An 18,505-nucleotide genomic window follows, 5' to 3' on the forward strand; every position below is an offset into this window, starting at 1 on the left:
TGGGCTGAATTAATTAGACCAAAGCTATTCGTGTGTCCAGCAGATGTGTTAAACAGTATACAACACAACAAAGTATCTTAACCATAATTTATTATTATAAAATAGAGTGCACAAATAAACCACAGAAAATATTACGTAGCTAGTCACAAAGATTTCAGGACTCATGATTCTTAGTCACCACTTGATTGTAGCTTTGTCAGGGGAACTCCAAATTCCTAATCACTTGTAAAACCACCCCTGGGTCCAGGCACCAATTACAATTTCCACTCTTGGTGAAGTCCAACGAAACCAGGGAATGCAGCTCAGTATATTTACACATGGCAGAGAGACCCAGAAACAGAAAAACACTTTGATCTTTTTGGTCACTCTTCATCAATTAGTCCACCATTGTTTTGGACACAATATTCCTCACTTACAAAAGAACATTAATGCTACATAAGCCCTGAACCCAAAAAAAATCCAGCAAGCCCACTTGACAGATACTCACATTTTAATGGTGCCTGAAGCTAAGAAAGAATCCAGCTGCATACAGCAAACATTAGATAATAACAAATCCACAATGTTCACCTTGCACAATGCTTTGCAAGCGTTACTCAATAACAGGCATACAAGCCAGTGTCAAGGGTTCTGAAAGAGTTAAATTATCATTTTACATTCTAGACATTCATCCAACATTTTAGAAAATTTAATATGGAACAAAACATTGCCATAACTAACAGCTGTTCTGGACTTGATTTTGGACTGGTGGTGTCCCTTGACATCCCTGGTGTCGTATCTTGATTTCTTGTGAAGGTCAATGACACCTCATTTGAGTGCTGCAGATCTGGACTTTAGTAGAGAGTGGAACTTCTAGTTCATCCATAGTTTCTGGTTTAGGGACACTTGGGTTGTTCCAGCTTGTAAGTAGTCCTTAAAGCTCTTGCTGATAAAGTGCATGACAGTAGTGACATAGTCTCCCAGGCTACCTGCTGAACATGAACATGAACTCAACAGAATCAAATAGACGCTCTTCTGTTTCCGTAGAATAACACTGTATAATTTTCTGGTTGTAGACAGAAAATAGTAGCACAGCCTGGTGATTTGATTTACTATATTATGGGTTGAAGGGATATTTGTTGGTTGTGTAGCAATGTTCAATTATGTTTGGGCCCCTGGCGGTAGTATTTTGGTTATATGCTCTTGAAGTTGGCCCAGTTGAATTCACCAGAAACAATGAAGCAGTCCATAGGTATCCTGTTTCAACTCTGTTTTCCGCAGAGTATTGTTCATTGAGTACAGGCTTCATACCCTGTCCTGAGGTGAACCAGGCAGGCAAGGTTTACTTTCAGGATTCAGCTTTAAGTCATTTTAAGAATGTACAAAGGTGTGAGCACAATCCCAGAGACAGCTGGCAGTTCTGCACACCCAGCTAAGCTTGTGAGGGGGAGATAAGCTGAAATTCTTTGTCTAACAGAGGATAATAGCAGATACAATGTAATGTAAATACTTATCCATGAGAGATTAAGAACATTAAACAGAAAATTAGAGTGTGTGTGACAATTGTGAATGATGATTTTGAACTGACTCATTATTCAAGATAGGAAAATGAGAATGACAGTCACTGCTGTACCGTGATGCTGTTGCAGGAAACAGAGATGGATATATTTACATATTTCTAGTGATAACATATTAATACTGTCATGTTAGTGAAAAGGAGACAGTGGTAATACTTAGAAACGTGTACTAGCTGCAAGTTCTTTATTGTCTGTTTCGTATTAGTACCCCAAACAGTAGATTTGTATTTATGATAATCTTACCATAATAGAGGACCGGCATTTGAAAAATGTTCTGCGTCTTAATGGGTATTGAGACAGCCTGGACCTAAGGTATAAATGAAGTCTGCATTCAATCTGAGGACATTTCCACCTTAAACTCATCACTTTTGCTACATGCAGCATTGGTACTGCATATTCTATTGATTACATTAGGATATTCTGTTGAAGTAAGTAGGCTAGCAACCTGCATGTTAGCATAGCTGCAGGGCTGTTAAAATTAGTTTCTAAGTTCTTGCAATATATTTTTAAAAGATTTGCAATATCTTTCTTGGAAATTATTGTCTGACCTGAAATTGTGATCAACTTGTTAGTGAGTTCATTTGAAATTTGACTTCAGCTTTAATCAAAATTAAAATCCATTCAATGCCTTCATTGAAGCGATAAGCAAATAATCTTTATGTAAATTCCATGTGCTCCTTCAAAAAGAAAGAACTAGATTTGGAAAGGAGCCCAGAGCTCATTTGTTAGGAATTTTGCATTTGTTATGAGCATTAGATATTAGAGTGACATGCTGCCACTGGGTTCATCAGGCCCAAACTTCTTGAGTGTCCAGGAGATGTGGTAATAAGTGTACAAGCACAACAAAGTAACTTAAGCCTGATTTATTAAAGCACAAATAAACCATACAGAACACTAGGTAGTGAGTCACAAAGATTTATCACGAAGGTTTCAGGGCTCGTGATTCTTAGACACCACTAAATTGTCGCTGTTGTCAGGGGAATTCCGAACTCCGACTCGCTTGTGATACAGCCCTGGGTCCCAGACACTGATTGCGATTTGTGGTCCTTGGTTGAAGTTCAGTGAACCTAGGGAAGGTGTCCCAATAAATATGAGTTCCACAAGCATAGAGGGATACGCAGAGACAAACTCTGATCTTTTGTTCTCATGCCATTTCCTCAGCCTGACTTCTTTCATTCAAACAACTCATGTGTACATTAACAGAGTGTTCCCATATAAATCATTTAGACTCTTTAATGGTTGCTTCGTACCCATCAGTCCACCAACGTTTTGGACTTAACATTACTTTAATTACAAAAGAACATTAATATTGCATATAAGCAATAAGCCCGAATCTAAAACAAATCCATCAAACCAATTTGACAGACGCTGCGAAAGAATCCATCAACCTAATTCTCAAAGTAACCAACAGATATTCATTCATTAACAGACATCATGTTAATGGTCACCTCTCTCATGATTCTGTCTTCTTCTACTACCCACAGTGCTTTCCCCTCACATTCCTTCTTCACCTCTCCTGCCTATCCCCTCCCTGCTTCCCCTCCCCCACCCCTTGATCTTTCCTCTGATTGGTTTTTCACTTGGCATCTTCCACCCTCCCCCCACCTTCTTCATAGGGCCCCTGATGAAGAGTCTCGGCCCGAAACGTTGACTGCTCATTTCAACGGATGCTGCCCGACCTGCTGAGTTCCTCCAGCTTGTTTGTATGTGTTGATTTGACCACAGCATCTGCAGTGTACTTTGTGTTTATCATGTTAATGGTGCCTGAGACTAAGAAATACCTCAGTAGCTATGAACAAATATTAGATAGTAACAGACCTACAGTGTTGACCTTCTACATGCTGTAAGCTCACAAAGAGTTAAGTTGTCATTTTTGAACTGTTCAGACATTTATTCAATGTTTTACAAAATTACAACACATCTGGAGGGTTGCTTTTGCTAATGATGACATCCACAGCTGTGTCAAGATCTTCAGGGAGAAAAGATGATAGAGTGGAAAATATGATATTTCCTGAATACGGTCATGAGCCCTTTGGACTAGAAAGGGCGTTGGGTAGCAGCAGTTCTCGACACACCTGAATGTCTTTTATTTCAGTTGTTTAATGACATAAGCTGTCACTCTGTTGTTATGGCCCTCGTTATGTGAATATGGTTTCGCTGTGCTTCTTGTTTTTAAGTGATTAGTGTTTGATTTTGATCACAGGTTTCCTGTATTTTATGTTCTAATTAAGGTTATCCTGGACCAGCACTCATCGCTGAGTCCTGGGTTTGAGCTCTGTGTGAATTACCGTTTTGCGTGCTCTTCGTGAGTAAGTGAGCTCTTAGTGTGGTTATTCCCTGTATTCTCCAAATAAATCTTCATCACTAATGTCTACTATCGAGTCCTGAATTTACTCCACATCTGGGCCTGCTCGTCTGAAGATTGTTACAGCAGGAATCATCCAATCATGGATGTAGTGGAAACTGATTAAATTATCATGGCATTGGCATGCAAAGGACAGGTAGTTGGACAGCATAAGCAGCCTCCCAGGGGATACTTGGATAATTGCAGAGGAACTCTGAGACTGATAGGTGAGAGTCATGTTCCTTAGGGATGGACTTTTGGTTATGAGCATTCATCTATGACCTGCTATGTGTTCCCAGAACAAGTGCAAAGAGTCAGGTAACCTGCCGGCTCTGGGTCTTGCTGCGCATTCTTAAGTTAATGCTCCCAGGTTTTTGAATTACAATTCATGAAGCTCCCCTCGGACAGAGGGAAGGTGGCCCATATAATTCCCTTCCGCTTGGGCAGGCCCCTTTCACGGACAATGGTTTTATAGGAGGAAATCACTCCCATGTGTTCAGATATAAATTTATTTCTAAGGATGATCAGAAGGGTACTCTTTCATCTGGCTGCCAGCAGACTCCTCCTCCTGCGTCAGGGAGCCTGATCTATGGCCCGCTATTCCATTGTTTTCTGTACTCTAGTGACAGAGAGCAGGTGGAACAATTGGGGCTTTAATTGCTTTGTTTAGGTAGGGATTAAATAACCTCTTAAAGATGATCATGTGACCAGGAACAAATTGGTGGATTTGGATGAACCTACGGACGTGGGCATAAGAATTGACAACCATATTTCTGAAAGAAGAAGGGACAGACTTGGCGAGTTCATTTGGAGGGCCAGTTCTCAGAACTAGCCAATGCATACCCAGGTTCCTTATCCAATAACCAGTGCACATCGCCATGGTCACCTCTGGAAGAACCCACACAACTTGGAAAGACCTGGGTTTCCCCAGCACAGCAAGAGATTCACAAAGCCAGCTACTTCCAAGTCAACTGCCCTGAACTGTCGGGAAACTTCCAACATCATCCATTGAGGGGAGAACTGTAATGGTCTCAAGTCTCTTTCCTGTTTTGTTGAGTCCTGAAATAGACTTATATTGGAGGAGACGTTAACATTCTGTGAGAGCCTTGGTAGACTCTGATGCGGCAGGGAATTTTTTAGACATCGAACTGGCAGAGAGAATCCAAGTTCCTCAGGTAAGCCTGGACCAGCTTTCTCTGCTACAACCCTGGATATTAGACTATTGAATAGCAGACTATTGGCCCTATAAAGTGAAATCTACTGAATATTCTAGAAAGGCTCAGCAGGACAGGCAGCATCCTAGGAGAGAGAAATGGGGTAATGATAAAATTGCAATTTTTCATGAATGTGGCTTGCCTATTAAGAATAAATAAATGCTGCTTCTGAATAGTTTATCTCTCCTGCATCCCACTGTTTGGTTCTCTATTATTTTGCCCACACACATCACACTGTTAAACTTTCACTTCAGTAACAAAGGAATTATTGCTGCCAAAGAGTCTAACTGATTGTCTCAATTAATAAATAATCATTGACTTGAGTCTAAATCAAAATTACTAGTTTCTGTTTCAAAGGAACTAATGAACTCAGCATCAGATTATTTTGCTGGTATCAATGCTACTTTGGAGGAGGAAGCATAGCTAATATATATTCCATCTGTGATTTGTAAAATGGTGATTAGCCTCATCTGGGTATGTGAGAGCAAAATTAACTTGGTGTGATTTAATAACGTGCTGCCTGGTAAAATTTGATTTAGAGATCTCCACTAAGCCTTGCAATTCTGACTATGTTCGTAGATTGATAGGAAGAAACATTGCCCAACACATACAAAATAAGGTTATCAGTCCAGCAGTTCAGCTCTTGAATTGCTCTTTTATATTTCTTTGTATAGATTTTCAGAATCAGAATCAGGTTTATTATCACCGGCATGAGCAGCAGTTCAATGCAATACATAAAAAATAATAATAAATAAACAAATAAATTAATCACATATATTGAGCAGATTTTTTAAAAAGTGCAAAAACAGAAATACTGTATATTTTAAAAAAAGTGAGGTAATGTCCAACGATTCAATGTCCATTTAGGAATCGGAAGAAGCTGTTCCTGAATCACTGAGTGTGTGCCTTCTGGCTTCTGTACCTCCTACCTGATAGTAACAGTGAGAAAAGAGTATGCCCTGGGTGCTGGAGGTCCTTAATAATGGACACTGCCTTTCTGAGACACCACTCCCTAAAGATGTCCTGGGTACTTTGTAGGCTATAGAGATGACTAGATTTACAACCTTCTGCAGCTTCTTTCAGTCCTATGCAGTAGCCCCTCCATACCAGACAGTGATGCAGCCTGTCAGAATGCTCTCCACAGTAAAACTATAGAAGTTTTTGGTGGATTTGTTGATATACCAAATTTCTTGAAACTCCTAATTAAGTATAGCCGCTATCTTGCCTTCTTTATAACTACATCAATATTTTGGGACTAGGTTAGATTCTTAGAGGCCTTGACACCCAGGAACTTGAAGCGATTCACCCTTTCCATTTCTGATCCCTCTATGAGGATTGGTATGTGTTCCTTCTTCTTACCCTTCCTGAAGTCCACAGTCAGCTCTTTTGTCTTACTGACATTGAGCGCCAACCTGATTTTACTGATTTTAGTTGATTTTACTAAAGTCATTATGATTTCCCAGCTTAGTTTTACAGGGGTGGAGGGCACCATGTGAGCCTGTAAAAGTGGGGTGTAGAGGTTTTGCTGGCTGCTCGCTGTACAGAACTTACTCTCTCCTTGGCATAAAGGGGGACTGCAAAGATACGAGCCATCAGAACCATCGCAGAGGCTGCTGATTGAGCCTCCAGATGACTATAGATCAAGAAATGTAACCCATGGACAAAAGCTACTGGGACATAAGCCAGGGTCTGATCAACCCAGGCTGGGTTGCTTGGGCGTGAGTGTCCTACGTTGAAAGACCGGAACCATGTGATGACCCCAGGTTACATCGCTGATGTCCCAGCACATCCTTGGATGTATCTCAGCATCATTGAGATTGTTCTGCATTTTAAAATGGCTTTCAGATCCAAAATGCATACCATGATCTGTGCTCTACAATGATGATAGAATACATATACAATTGATGCACAACGTCTGCCTAGTAGTTTTACTTCCAAAATTTCATTCCTCATTTGTTTTAAAAGCAATGATTTTATGAAGAAATAGATTTACTGGCTTAAAATGGTAAACATGGTTGGTTGTCTCCAAGAAGGCAACAGAGCGGGTCATAGAGTATTATAAATATGGAAACAGGTTCTGCAGCCGAGCTCACCCATGCCAATGGTGTTGCCCAGCAAGCTAGTCTTATTGGCCCATGTTTGGTTCCTAACCCTCCAAACCTCTCCTATCCAGGTACCTGGAGTCTAGAGTCACAAGTTCAATTCCCTCAATGGCATTGTGGGAATTTAAATTCAAGTAATTAAATCAACATCTCTAGACTTGACAATGTTAACCGTGAAACCATTGGATCTTACCAGTCAACCATCATGGGATGGTGTCGTGTAGGTTGACTCTAGAAGCCCTACATAAAGCACACAGCACACTGCAGCCTGAACACCCGGGGCAATGCCATGTACAAGTTTGGCCCTTTCTGTAAATAATGAAGTAGTATCAATGTAATTTTTGCTTTGAAGACAAAAATCAAAATGACTTTTGCGAAGACTTCTATTGAAAATCAAACTGCAAGTGTGACTCACTTCAAATGAATTCAAATATTTCTTTTATGGCTAAAAAAATTATAAATTAAAGAAGTCTGAACAACTTTCCTCTTCAAACTTTATGTGCTAGCTGCAATTTACAGCTTCCGCCTTGGTTATGATGTTTCAATGACGCATTCTTGGCTGGTTCACACCTTCCATTCAGAATATACCCAACGTTAAACCAGCCTCCGCCCCGACTAATAAATCGTGTCTGTTTGGCAGTTCAGAAAGCCACATCATTTAATTCATTCTGCACTCTCACAGTGTTCTTTGAATATGTTGTGCCTAGTGTTTGAAATCGTTTCTTGAGGGCATGAAAACAAATCATACCCTAAAGTACTTCTTTCCCAGCAGGAAAAGAAAATGGAAGTGTTTCTTACGGAAGATTTTCCCTCCGACTATAAATTGTATTATCTGTTATTTTCTGTCACTTTTTCAAAAATTCAATAATATTGTCAGTTTATCTTTGAGGATAAAATTAGTGCAACTTTATGCTAATGACATATATTTCCATAATAAATTTATATAGAGCTTTATGAAGGAGGTGTCAGTACAAACAAGAGGTGAGAAGAATTATGATAACACAAGCAGTGAAATATTTAGGCAGTGTGGAACCATTTGGAAGCTTTGTGTATAAAACAGGTGGGGCTTTATTGAAAGATTGATTTCCACTAGGGGACAGTAATCCAGAGTCAGAAGAGATTAAAGGATGAGGCTTGTGATTAGATCGCTCAGACAATACATTGTCACAATAACACTTTAACGATATGTTGAACATTAAGACTTGGTAGGCTTTGTGGTCATTAACTTGAGGAGAAAAAGGCCACACAGTCTTTCAAAGACAGTTGAAATATACTAAATTTCAGAGGTTTAGATCTCACTGCTTTAGGCTAATGCAATTTAAGGATTCAGGATAGTTGTTTCATGCTTAGTCTTCTCTCCCTCGAGTTACATATAGGTCAGAAGCAGCACTATTTGCTTTTGATAGCACACCAGTTTGTTATATGGATTCACTAATAGAAAAGCCCCATGCATATTAGAACTGGGCCAGAGGAATATTCCCTTTAGTGCACCACGATGTCATGCTGGCTCAGTGTCATGGATTTCACTCTCACCAAACCCATAGAGATTGCTTCATTACTTTGTAATAGAGTCTGAAGTTGTGCATTTCTAAATGAGTATTGATCAATAACATCCCTAATGTACATTAGTTGTTTTGTGTAATGGAAACATTCTATTTGTTTACCAAAATGACTTCAACCACTCCTCCCCGTTCCATTACCTTTCGTTTTGTCGAGCAAGTATAATAATGCCATGATTTCAGCTAGTCCATCATGGCCTAGCTGTCATCCAAGCCATAAATTCTCTTGTCATAATATGGGATCAGAAAATCTAAGGTACTAAATATCCTAATATGATTTTTCCCTGATGATCCCGTCATTATTCATAGAGGTGGGGGATTTCTAAAAGAGTATCTCCTGGAAATTAATAGACATTTCCGCTTGTCGCCTCCTTGCAAAGGTTAACTGCTGTGAAATTACTTCTGTGGCCATTTTTCCTGAAGTTCCACCCGTACCAACTGCACCTCCAAAAATCTCATTAACTATCCATTTATCATTAGTATTTATTTTTAGTTTGTATAACCAGTCACTTGGTCAAAAGACCTGGCTGATTGTGCGTTCATCAACAGGTCACTCGTTATTGATCATGAGAAGAGGCCATGGGTGATTCTTCCCCTCATTTTATTGATGGTTGCAGAAGTCACTGAAGTGGATCGACTGAAACTGGCTGTGATCACCACAAACTATGTAGTCTAAGCTCTTCCTGACCTGAATTATTCAATACCTAGTTGGTTGATGAACAACTGATGCATTAGAGAAGGATACTGTGTTTCCAGTTTGGAGTTCATTCCATGAGGAATCCATAATCAACAGCCAGTTATAACGGAGTAGATTCGAATATCATGAATAACTCACTATGATTTTACATTATTAAATGTTTGTACTAATCAAGCTCTAAGTCATGCTTCACTGTGCCTTTCTATAAAACAAAAAAAGGTTATGCCTATACATGTTCATTTTCCCTAAAATGACTAAACCATGCTTCAAGGATGCATTAAAATTAATCCTTGCAGTGACTTGATAATAAAAGCACATCATATGTAATTGTGACATTGAGTATTACTGTTTTAAATGGCAAATCATATGGATAAATGCCAAACAGCTGCCTTAATTTCACCTTGCTAATTCTCAAAGGTACTTAATTCACATTGGACTTCAGGATTATTATGAAAAGATGCAGAGGTGGGCAATCTCATGCTCGTTCATTTCAGGCATATTATTCACGAGATAGCGTGTTGTCAGGGTGGAGGGCCAGGAGGCGACTTGTTCACTTCTACTACTGCTTTGGGCATTCTTAGTCTCTAAATATCTAAGCAAAGTAGAAATAGTGATTTAGCTGTTGAAGAGCCATTACAACAACTTCAGCAGCTGTCTACAAATGCAGTATCATATTTGTGATACAACTATTTTGTCAGATGAGGTTGTTGTGGTGTGGGTGCAGACATAATTGTAGTGACCATGAACAGTGTCACTGGGGAGGCACTGAACTGGTGGGTATAGAAGTCTTTATTCAGCCAAACAAGCAGGAATCATTCGGGAGACACTGGTTCCCTGATCCAATATTACATGGCATTTTCACATGTTAAGGATCAAAGGTAATAGTAGGTGAATAAGTTACAGGGTACAGTGAAAAAGAGGAGAGGGAAATGTATTTGTTGAGGGGAATGTGGTGTGGATCTAATGGGCCATATGCCTTGTTGTGGTGTTGCAGGTGAGAAGTACAGAATTCTAACCAAAAGAGACAAACCTAGAATAACTCTATACAGCGCATGCAGTGAGTGAATGTGTAGATCTTTGCTTTGTACTACTCATTCCACTACTCCTCGACTTCCCTGCTCAGCACCATTTTGAGGAAGTATAATCAGAGGGTGGCCTGAGAGTTAATTCATGTGTTTCAGAGGTTACAGATGATCTGCTGACTCTGTTCATCGAAGTGCCGTACAACTTTATTCCCCACAACCTCAGCACCTCAGTTTTAAATGACTGGCCCATTTATTTTGTAGCTGTGACACTTGCTTGAGAGAATCCCACCTATGAAAACATTGCATTATCTATCCCAACAAGCCTCATTAGGATCTTATGTTTGAATGTGGTTACCTCTTATTCTTCTTCACTGATAAACATAATAACTGTAAATTCTACTCTTGTCCGTCCCGAGAAGTGAGCTCGTTGAAATTGTTAATCCAAAATGGAAAACCCTCTGTGGCTGAAGGACGTGATGTGATGTGATTCCTGTTGCTGGGCAGTGGGTTGTTTCTCCCCTTGCAACAATACAGTCTTTCCTTCCAGCTAGAATCATGAATTAATTGGTAGGTGTACAGTCATGATTTACTTGTGAAAAGGCATGCAGGGCCATGCACACCGCAACATAAATGATTACTCAGCTTATTGCCATTAGTTTTGCTGAGTGCTCTGTTTCCCACCATTATCTATGGATAATCATTCACAACTTCCTCATCTGGAGTGAAATTACTTAATGTAATTTGTCACAAGCTGCTGATTTCTGCTCTTTATCAAATTTTAATTTTAAATTGAAATAAAGTGAGATTAAGCCGATGTGTCCAACAGCACAGAATCAAGCCTTTAAAGCACATGTAGTTCATGCCAAGTTGTTATTCTGCCTATTCCCATCGACCACACCTGGACCATAGCCCTCCATACTCCTCCCATCCATATACTTATTCAAACATTCTCTGAAATATTGCTATCAAACCTACATCCACCACTTCCACCAGCAGCTCATTCCACACGCTCACCACCCTCTGAGTGAAGAGGTGTCCCATCAGCTTCCCTTAAATAGTTCAATATGTGGAATCCCAGGTTACACCTACTTTAGATAGATTTCCTGCTGCTGTATATCCCTGCTAACACTTTTGGGAATTATTAGACAAATAAGACAGTCATTCGAAATCCTTTACATCCTCACTGGTCACTGATCTCCCGCAAAGGAGTCATTGTGCACATTACCCTCTTGTGTTTCCTGTTTGGATGAACAATCTTTCATCTTAAAAGATGGCACAACCTTTCGAACAGTCTCTGCAGGTGTGCATATTAGTGAATGTGCTTAAATGTGTTCATTAAAGCCCTATTAAAATGTTTAGTCGAGTAATGTAAGCCCACATTAACTGAAAATGTGTTTATTCTCAGCTGTGCTTAGCAATCCCTTCATCTCTATATTTCTCCATGCAGTATGTTGTTGGTTAGCTGGAATAGATCCATGTCACATCTTGATGTTCTGTTGTGTTCTCTAACGTTGTGCAAAAGAACTTCACAGGCCAAATTGCTAGAGGAAGAGAATTTTCAAATGCTTTTTAATTTGAAAAATAAGGTAAAGCATTGCTGGTCATGCAAGAAATAAAAGCAGAAATAGTTGTAAAGGCTATCCCTATAATATGAATTGAACACTTTGTGATCCTTAAGATGGAGCTGATAATATGTTAGTAAATACAAAGGAGAAAACAGTTCCACAGCTTTGAGGCTCTACAGTGAATCTGATTTCAAGACCTAAAGAGGAAAATTACAATGTAGGTTTTATAAGCAAATTTAGAGGGAGTAATGAAAGAATACACTTAAGACCAATTACCATGTCAGATTGGAAATCTATTCATCCTTTTCCCCCTGCTAAGTACTTGTGAGTTATCATGAATGCAGTGGAGATTTAAACAATAATATGTTTTAATCCTATAAACACATAAAAGAATTTGAAGCGGGAGTAGGCCATTCAGTTGACCAAACCCATTCCTCTGCTTAATGCAATCATAATTATCCGGTAGCAAAATAGTCCATCCAGTTTTCAGTGCACACTCAATTATTGGACATTTGGGTATCAACTCCAAACATTCATAGCCTATAGAGTGAGTAAGTTTCACTTTAGGTTTGAGGACCAACACTTCCAGGTAGCCTCCAACCTGATGGTATGAACATTGACTTCTCCAGCCTCCAGCAATTTTACCCCTCTCTTTCCCTCTTCTTCATTTCCTCACTCTGGGCTCTTACCACTTCTCCTCACCTGTCTATCACCTTAGCCTGGTGCCCCTCCTCCTTTCCCATTTTCCATGAGCCACTCTCCTCTCCAATCTGATTCCTTCTTCTCCAGCCCTTTACCTTCTCCGCTTATCATCTCCCAGCTTCTTAATTCATTTCCCTTCACACACCAATCTGGCTTCACCTATCAGGTTCTAGCTTTTCCTCCTGCCCCTCCACCCACCTTGATACTCTGGCTTCTTCCCTCTTCCAGTCCTGATGAAGGGTCTCGGTCCGAAATGTCAATTGTTTATACGTTTTCATAGATGCTGTCTGACCTGCTGCAATCCACCAGCATTTTGCATTATTAACACTTGCACGGTGAGTGGCAGGGCATTGAGGAGGATGGTAGATCAGAGGGATTAGGGAAAAGAGACCTATAATTCCTTGAAAGTGGTGTCACAAGTAGATAGGGTTATAATTATAATGAGAGCTTTTGGTACATTGGCCTTCAGGTATTGAGAATAGGAGTTGGGAGGTTCATGTTAAAGTTGTATAAGTGTTGGTGAGGCCTAATTTGGAGTATTTGTGTAGTTCTGGTCATCTACCTACAGGAAAGATGTCAATAAGATTGAAGGTGTACAAAGAACGTGTACAAAGAGGTTGCCAGACTTGAGGAGCTGAGTTAAAGAGTAAGATTGAATAGGTTATGACTTTATTCCCTAGAGTGTAGGAGAATGAGAGAAGGTTTAATGAAGTTATACAAAATTATGAGGGATATTGATTGAGTAAATACAAGCATGCTTTGACAGCAACACAATCTATTCCATCATCTAAACCCTTCATATGCAGCATAAAAAGAAATGGTCCCAACACCGACCTCTGCAGAACACCACTAGTCACTGGCAGCCACCCAGAAAAGGATCCTTTTATTCCTACGTGCTGCCTCTAACTAAAAAGCCAATGCACTAACCATGCCAGTCATTTTCCTGTAATACCATGGGCTCTTAATTTGATAAGCAGTCTCATGTATGGTACCTTGTCAAAGGCCTTCTGAAAATCCAAATATTCAACATCCACTGCATCTCCTTTATCTATCCTACTTGCAATCTGCAACAGGTTTGTCAGGCAAGATTTTCCCTTAAGGGAATTATGTTGACTTCGTCCTGTCTTGTCTTGTGTCACCATGAACTCCCTAAACTCATCCTTAACAATTGACTCCAAAATCTTCCCAGCTACTGAGGTCAGGCTAACTGGACTATAATTATCTTAATTCTGCCTTCCTCCTTTCCTAAAGAGCGAAGTGTCATTTGCAGTTCTCCATTCCTCTGGCACCATGCCAGAATCCAATGATTTTTTTTTAAAGATCATTACTGTACCAATGCCTCCACAATCTCTACCACTACCTCTTTCAGAACCCTAGGCTGCAGTTTGGTCCGGGGTCTTATGCACCTTTAGGTCTTGCAGCTTTTTGAGCACCTTCTGCCTTGTGATAGTAACTGCACCCACTTCCCTTCTCTCACACCCTTCAACATTTGGCACACTGCTAATGCCTTCCACAGTGAAGACTGATGCAGACTACTCATTTAGTTCATCTGCCATCTCCTTGTCACCCGTTATTATTTCTCTAGCCTTTTTTTAGTGGTTCTATATCTACTTTCATCTCTCTTTTATGTTTACATACTGTACTTGAAAGCTTTTACTATCCACTTTGATATTGTTTGTTAGTTTGGCTTCATATTTCATCTTTTCCTTCCTAATGATTCTCTTAGTTGCTCTTTGTAGGTTTTTAAAAGCTTCTCAATCCTCTGTCTTACCCCTAATTTTTGCTTTGTTGTACGCCCTCTCTTTTGCTTTTACATTAGCTTTGACTTCCCTTGTTCGCCACGGTTGTACTATTTTGCCATTTGATAATTTTTTTTGGACTGTATCTATCCTGCATCTTCCTCATTTTTTTTTCCAGAAACTCACACCATTGCTGTTCTTTTATCACCCTGCCAGCAGCTCCTTCCAATTTACTTTGGCCAACATCTCTCTCATACCAGGGTAATTTGCTTTACTCCACTGAAATACAGCTACGTCAGACTTTACTTTCTCCCTATCAAATTTCAAGTTGAACTTAATCATATTGTGATCACTGCCTCCTAAGAATTATTTTACCTTAAGCTCCCTAATCACCTCCAGTTCATTAGGTAACACTCAATCCAGTATAGCTGATCCCCCTGTAGGCTCAATGACAAACTGCCCTAAAAAGCCCTCTCATAGGCATTCAACAAACTCACTCAAAAGGTTAATGGCGAAAAGTGAATTATGTAAGACAATGTAAGAGAAAGCTTCTTCACTTAGAAGGCAGTGAGAACGTGGAGCAAGCTGTCAGCAGAAGTGATGGATGCCAATTCAATTTCAGCATTTAAGAGAAGCTTAGATAAGTACATGGATAGGAGTGGTATACAGGGCTATGGTCCGGGTGCAGCCCAATAGGACTAGGCAGATTAACTTCATGGGTCTGTTGTTTTTCTGCTGTGGTATCTAATGATTTTATGACTCTATGGCTCAAGGAATATTGGTTACTTGAAAACAACTCTTTGATCCCTGCAAGTGTCAGCTGATGTGTTGAAAAGCTGAGCTCGGAATAAAGGCCTGGCAGGCCATGGACAGTGAATGTCCATCACTGAAGTACGGGGGCAGGCTTCTAATGGGAGGATGGGGGCATTGGCCTCCATACAAAAGGTGACAATTCTGTGTCAGAAATATAAAACGTGACTTTTCTGAACATGCATTATCAACTTACTGAAGCTCAGAAAGGGACCCCCACCCCCAAAGAAACTCTCCCTTATCTCATTTGCTTCATCATGGAAATGGCTTCTAATAGTCTCTTGTTGCAAGCGTGGGATGTGAAAACACAAAGTTAATGCTTCACGAATCCTCAGCAGCAGAATAATCAGATCCTGATGTGATTCTACATCGCTACTTGCACACTGAATGCACAGAACAAGTCTGTCAACACAAGCTGCAGTTTTAATGGATAGTAAGGTGGGAGACACTTGGTTAAGGCATCTGTGTTTTTAAGCCTGCTGATATTATAAAGGCAAATGAGGTAAAGATTTTACATGTCTGTTGTAAATGCTTAATGTGTGTCAGTTGGCATGGTTGAAGAGAAATGCTGACTAAAAGAAGATGAGTTTATTGTTCCTCTTCGACTATTTCCCGGGCTTTTCTTCAATTTCCCGAGCAAGCAAACTGCAACATCCAGCATCCGAGCATTTGCTAACGTCAGTCTCATAACATACCTAATGTGAGCATTTTACATTCCCTGTTGTTCCATTAGAATGGCTCCTTGTGTTGACTGGCTCAGAATACATGGGTTGATAGAGAGTATAACTTTCTACCCTGAAGATCTCTTTGAAGATCACAAAATGTCAACTATCCATTTCTATCCACATATGCTGCCTGACATATTGAGATCATCCAGCAGCTCATTTTTCATTCCAAGTTCCAGTATCTACATTCTCTTTGTGTGTGTGTGTGTTGCTCTCTTCCCACATATTTTGAATGAAGTTATGCAAGGTAGTTTGAAATCACACCCACAGAAGTGAGAAGAGATCAGTTACCACAATTACAGTAAATGCCATCAAACCAGTATTTTCTGAAGAGAACTGGAAATACTGGCAAGGACTTGCCTAACAAATTGTAAACATGAGAAAGTCTGCAGATGCTGGAAATCCAAAGCAACACACACAAAATGCTAGAGGAACTCAGCAGGTCAGGCAGCATCCATGGAAATGAATAAACAGTCGAGATGTTGAGCCCAGCCTTCATCTGGATGGAGGAGGAAGGAGGAAAAATACCAGACTAAAAATTGGAGAGGGGAGAGGGAGGCTTGTTGGAAGGCCGTAGATGAAGCCAAGTGGATGGGAAAGGTCAAGGCTAGAGAAGAAAGAACCTGATAGGAGTAGGAGAGGTGAGTGGACCCATAGGAGAAAGGAAAGGAGGAGGGGACCAAGAGGGAAGTGACAGGCAGGTGAGAGGAAGTAAAAGGTCTGAGTGGGAATGGAGGAAGAGGGAAGAAGAAATCGGGATTCATGCCATCAGGGTGGAGGCTGTCAAAATTGAATATAAAGTGTTGATCCTCCACCCTGGGGATAGTCTCATTTTGGCACAAGAGGAGGCTATGGACTGACATGTTGGAACAGGAATGGGAAATAAAATTAAAATGTTTTGCCACAGTGCCTAGCCTGACAAACGTAAGTTTTGGAGAAACCCTGGCTGTTGAATATCTATAGTAAAGATAAAAGTCTAAAGCTATGAATTGTTGAAGAATTACATTAAATCAAACTGCAATAATGAGTGATAAAAGAAACAAAATGATGTAAAACTGAGTTAAATTTGATGGGTTGATTGCCCTAACTTGGGCATCTCTAATGCCCCATTACAGACTGAATGGATGATCCGGTGAAGCTCGCAAAGCACTAACTCTGCCGACACAGAACAGTTTCAGTTGCACTTCGCTTAAGCCACTGTCCACTTCTGAAAATGGAGCAAAAGTGTCTTTGCAATTTGTTTATTTTTTTAAAGCTAGAAGTTGGAGTGTTCTGTCTGGCTTTACCAGAGAAAATGTACCCTCTCCTCCTCACAAACCCTCAACACGCAGGACTCCACGTAACTCCATGCACCTCATTTGACAAAGTTTCTTGTGGGCCTAAGGACAGCTGGTGTCCTGAGTCAATATGCCTGTTAGATTCCAACAAGAATCATGCTTCATAACGGTTCTAACATTTCATGTGTGGTATAGGCATTTGACTGATTCATTCTACCAATGAGTCACTCAGATGTCTACACACACACACACAAAACCTTATAAATGGTGTGAGTCAAATACCCTGTCAGAATAAAGATTACTAAGTAATAACACTTAGCATTTAGTGAAATTCAACGTCATAAGACCAGTTCTGACTTTAAATTAAAAATGTTTCTCTAACCCAGACAGGCTCGACGGACGTTATTGTTAGCCAGATGTTGTTTTATTCTTAAGCAGCTTTTTGATGATTTGTAAATAATAGTTAAAAGTCTAGACACATCTGATTATATCTACCCTGGGATGGTTATTGTGCAGAGAGTGGTCATGGGGAATCTAATTTTAGAAATGCTGTGTTAAGAAGAGTTTTTCTTTTTTTTCTCTTGCAGGTCCTTGGTGTGAAGCCAAACCTGAAAGAGGGAGATGACGATGAAGATACTGTTGCTGATGTTTCAAACAGGAAAATGGCGAAACTCTATATGGTATTCTGCACATTTGTTTTCTCCGCCAATCCCGTTACTTTGTATTGATTCACTGACAGGCATGGGATAGTTTCAGTAAATGGGAAATCATTGATGTCACATTTCAGCGGAAAAGCTGAGGGCAAGGTGTCTGTAGTGATGAACACGTTTAGTTCGGGAATTTGAGCCACCCAGTGTGAGCACGGAGAAGTTAATAATTGTTCAAACTTATTAAAAATTACTGGCAACATTGTTATCACTGGTAATAAAATAATAAACAGCAGACTATCCCACTATCCCACCCACTGAACCATGGTATCAAAAGCAGACACCACTGGCCTTATAGCTCTGCATGAAGCTAGAAGTGCCAGAATTGAATCCTGCTTTACCACACCCCCTCCCCAATTTTGCTTTTTTTATTGAGAGCAATGGGTTGTAAACAACCTACCAGTTCATTACTCTTTGCTTTCCTCCCGAGATCAGTTTATCACAGATTTTAATCTGCCCCTTGGTTGCAGTGATACAGGTAGCTAC

The 18,505-nt window shown here is 40.1% G+C and overlaps 1 protein-coding gene across 1 annotated transcript in view; it reads left to right on the forward strand.

Annotated features, from left to right (window-relative positions):
* Window positions 1–18,505, forward strand: part of scin (scinderin) — a 135,384-nt gene that overhangs the window by 44,236 nt on the left and 72,643 nt on the right. Inside the window, exon 5 of the mRNA XM_059972622.1 lies at window positions 17,900–17,992. Within this exon, the coding sequence (XP_059828605.1) occupies window positions 17,900–17,992 (93 nt within the window). The remainder of the gene's footprint in view (window positions 1–17,899; window positions 17,993–18,505) is intronic.

This window comes from Hypanus sabinus, chromosome 6 (assembly GCF_030144855.1).
Source record: "Hypanus sabinus isolate sHypSab1 chromosome 6, sHypSab1.hap1, whole genome shotgun sequence".
Taxonomy (NCBI): domain Eukaryota; kingdom Metazoa; phylum Chordata; class Chondrichthyes; order Myliobatiformes; family Dasyatidae; genus Hypanus; species Hypanus sabinus.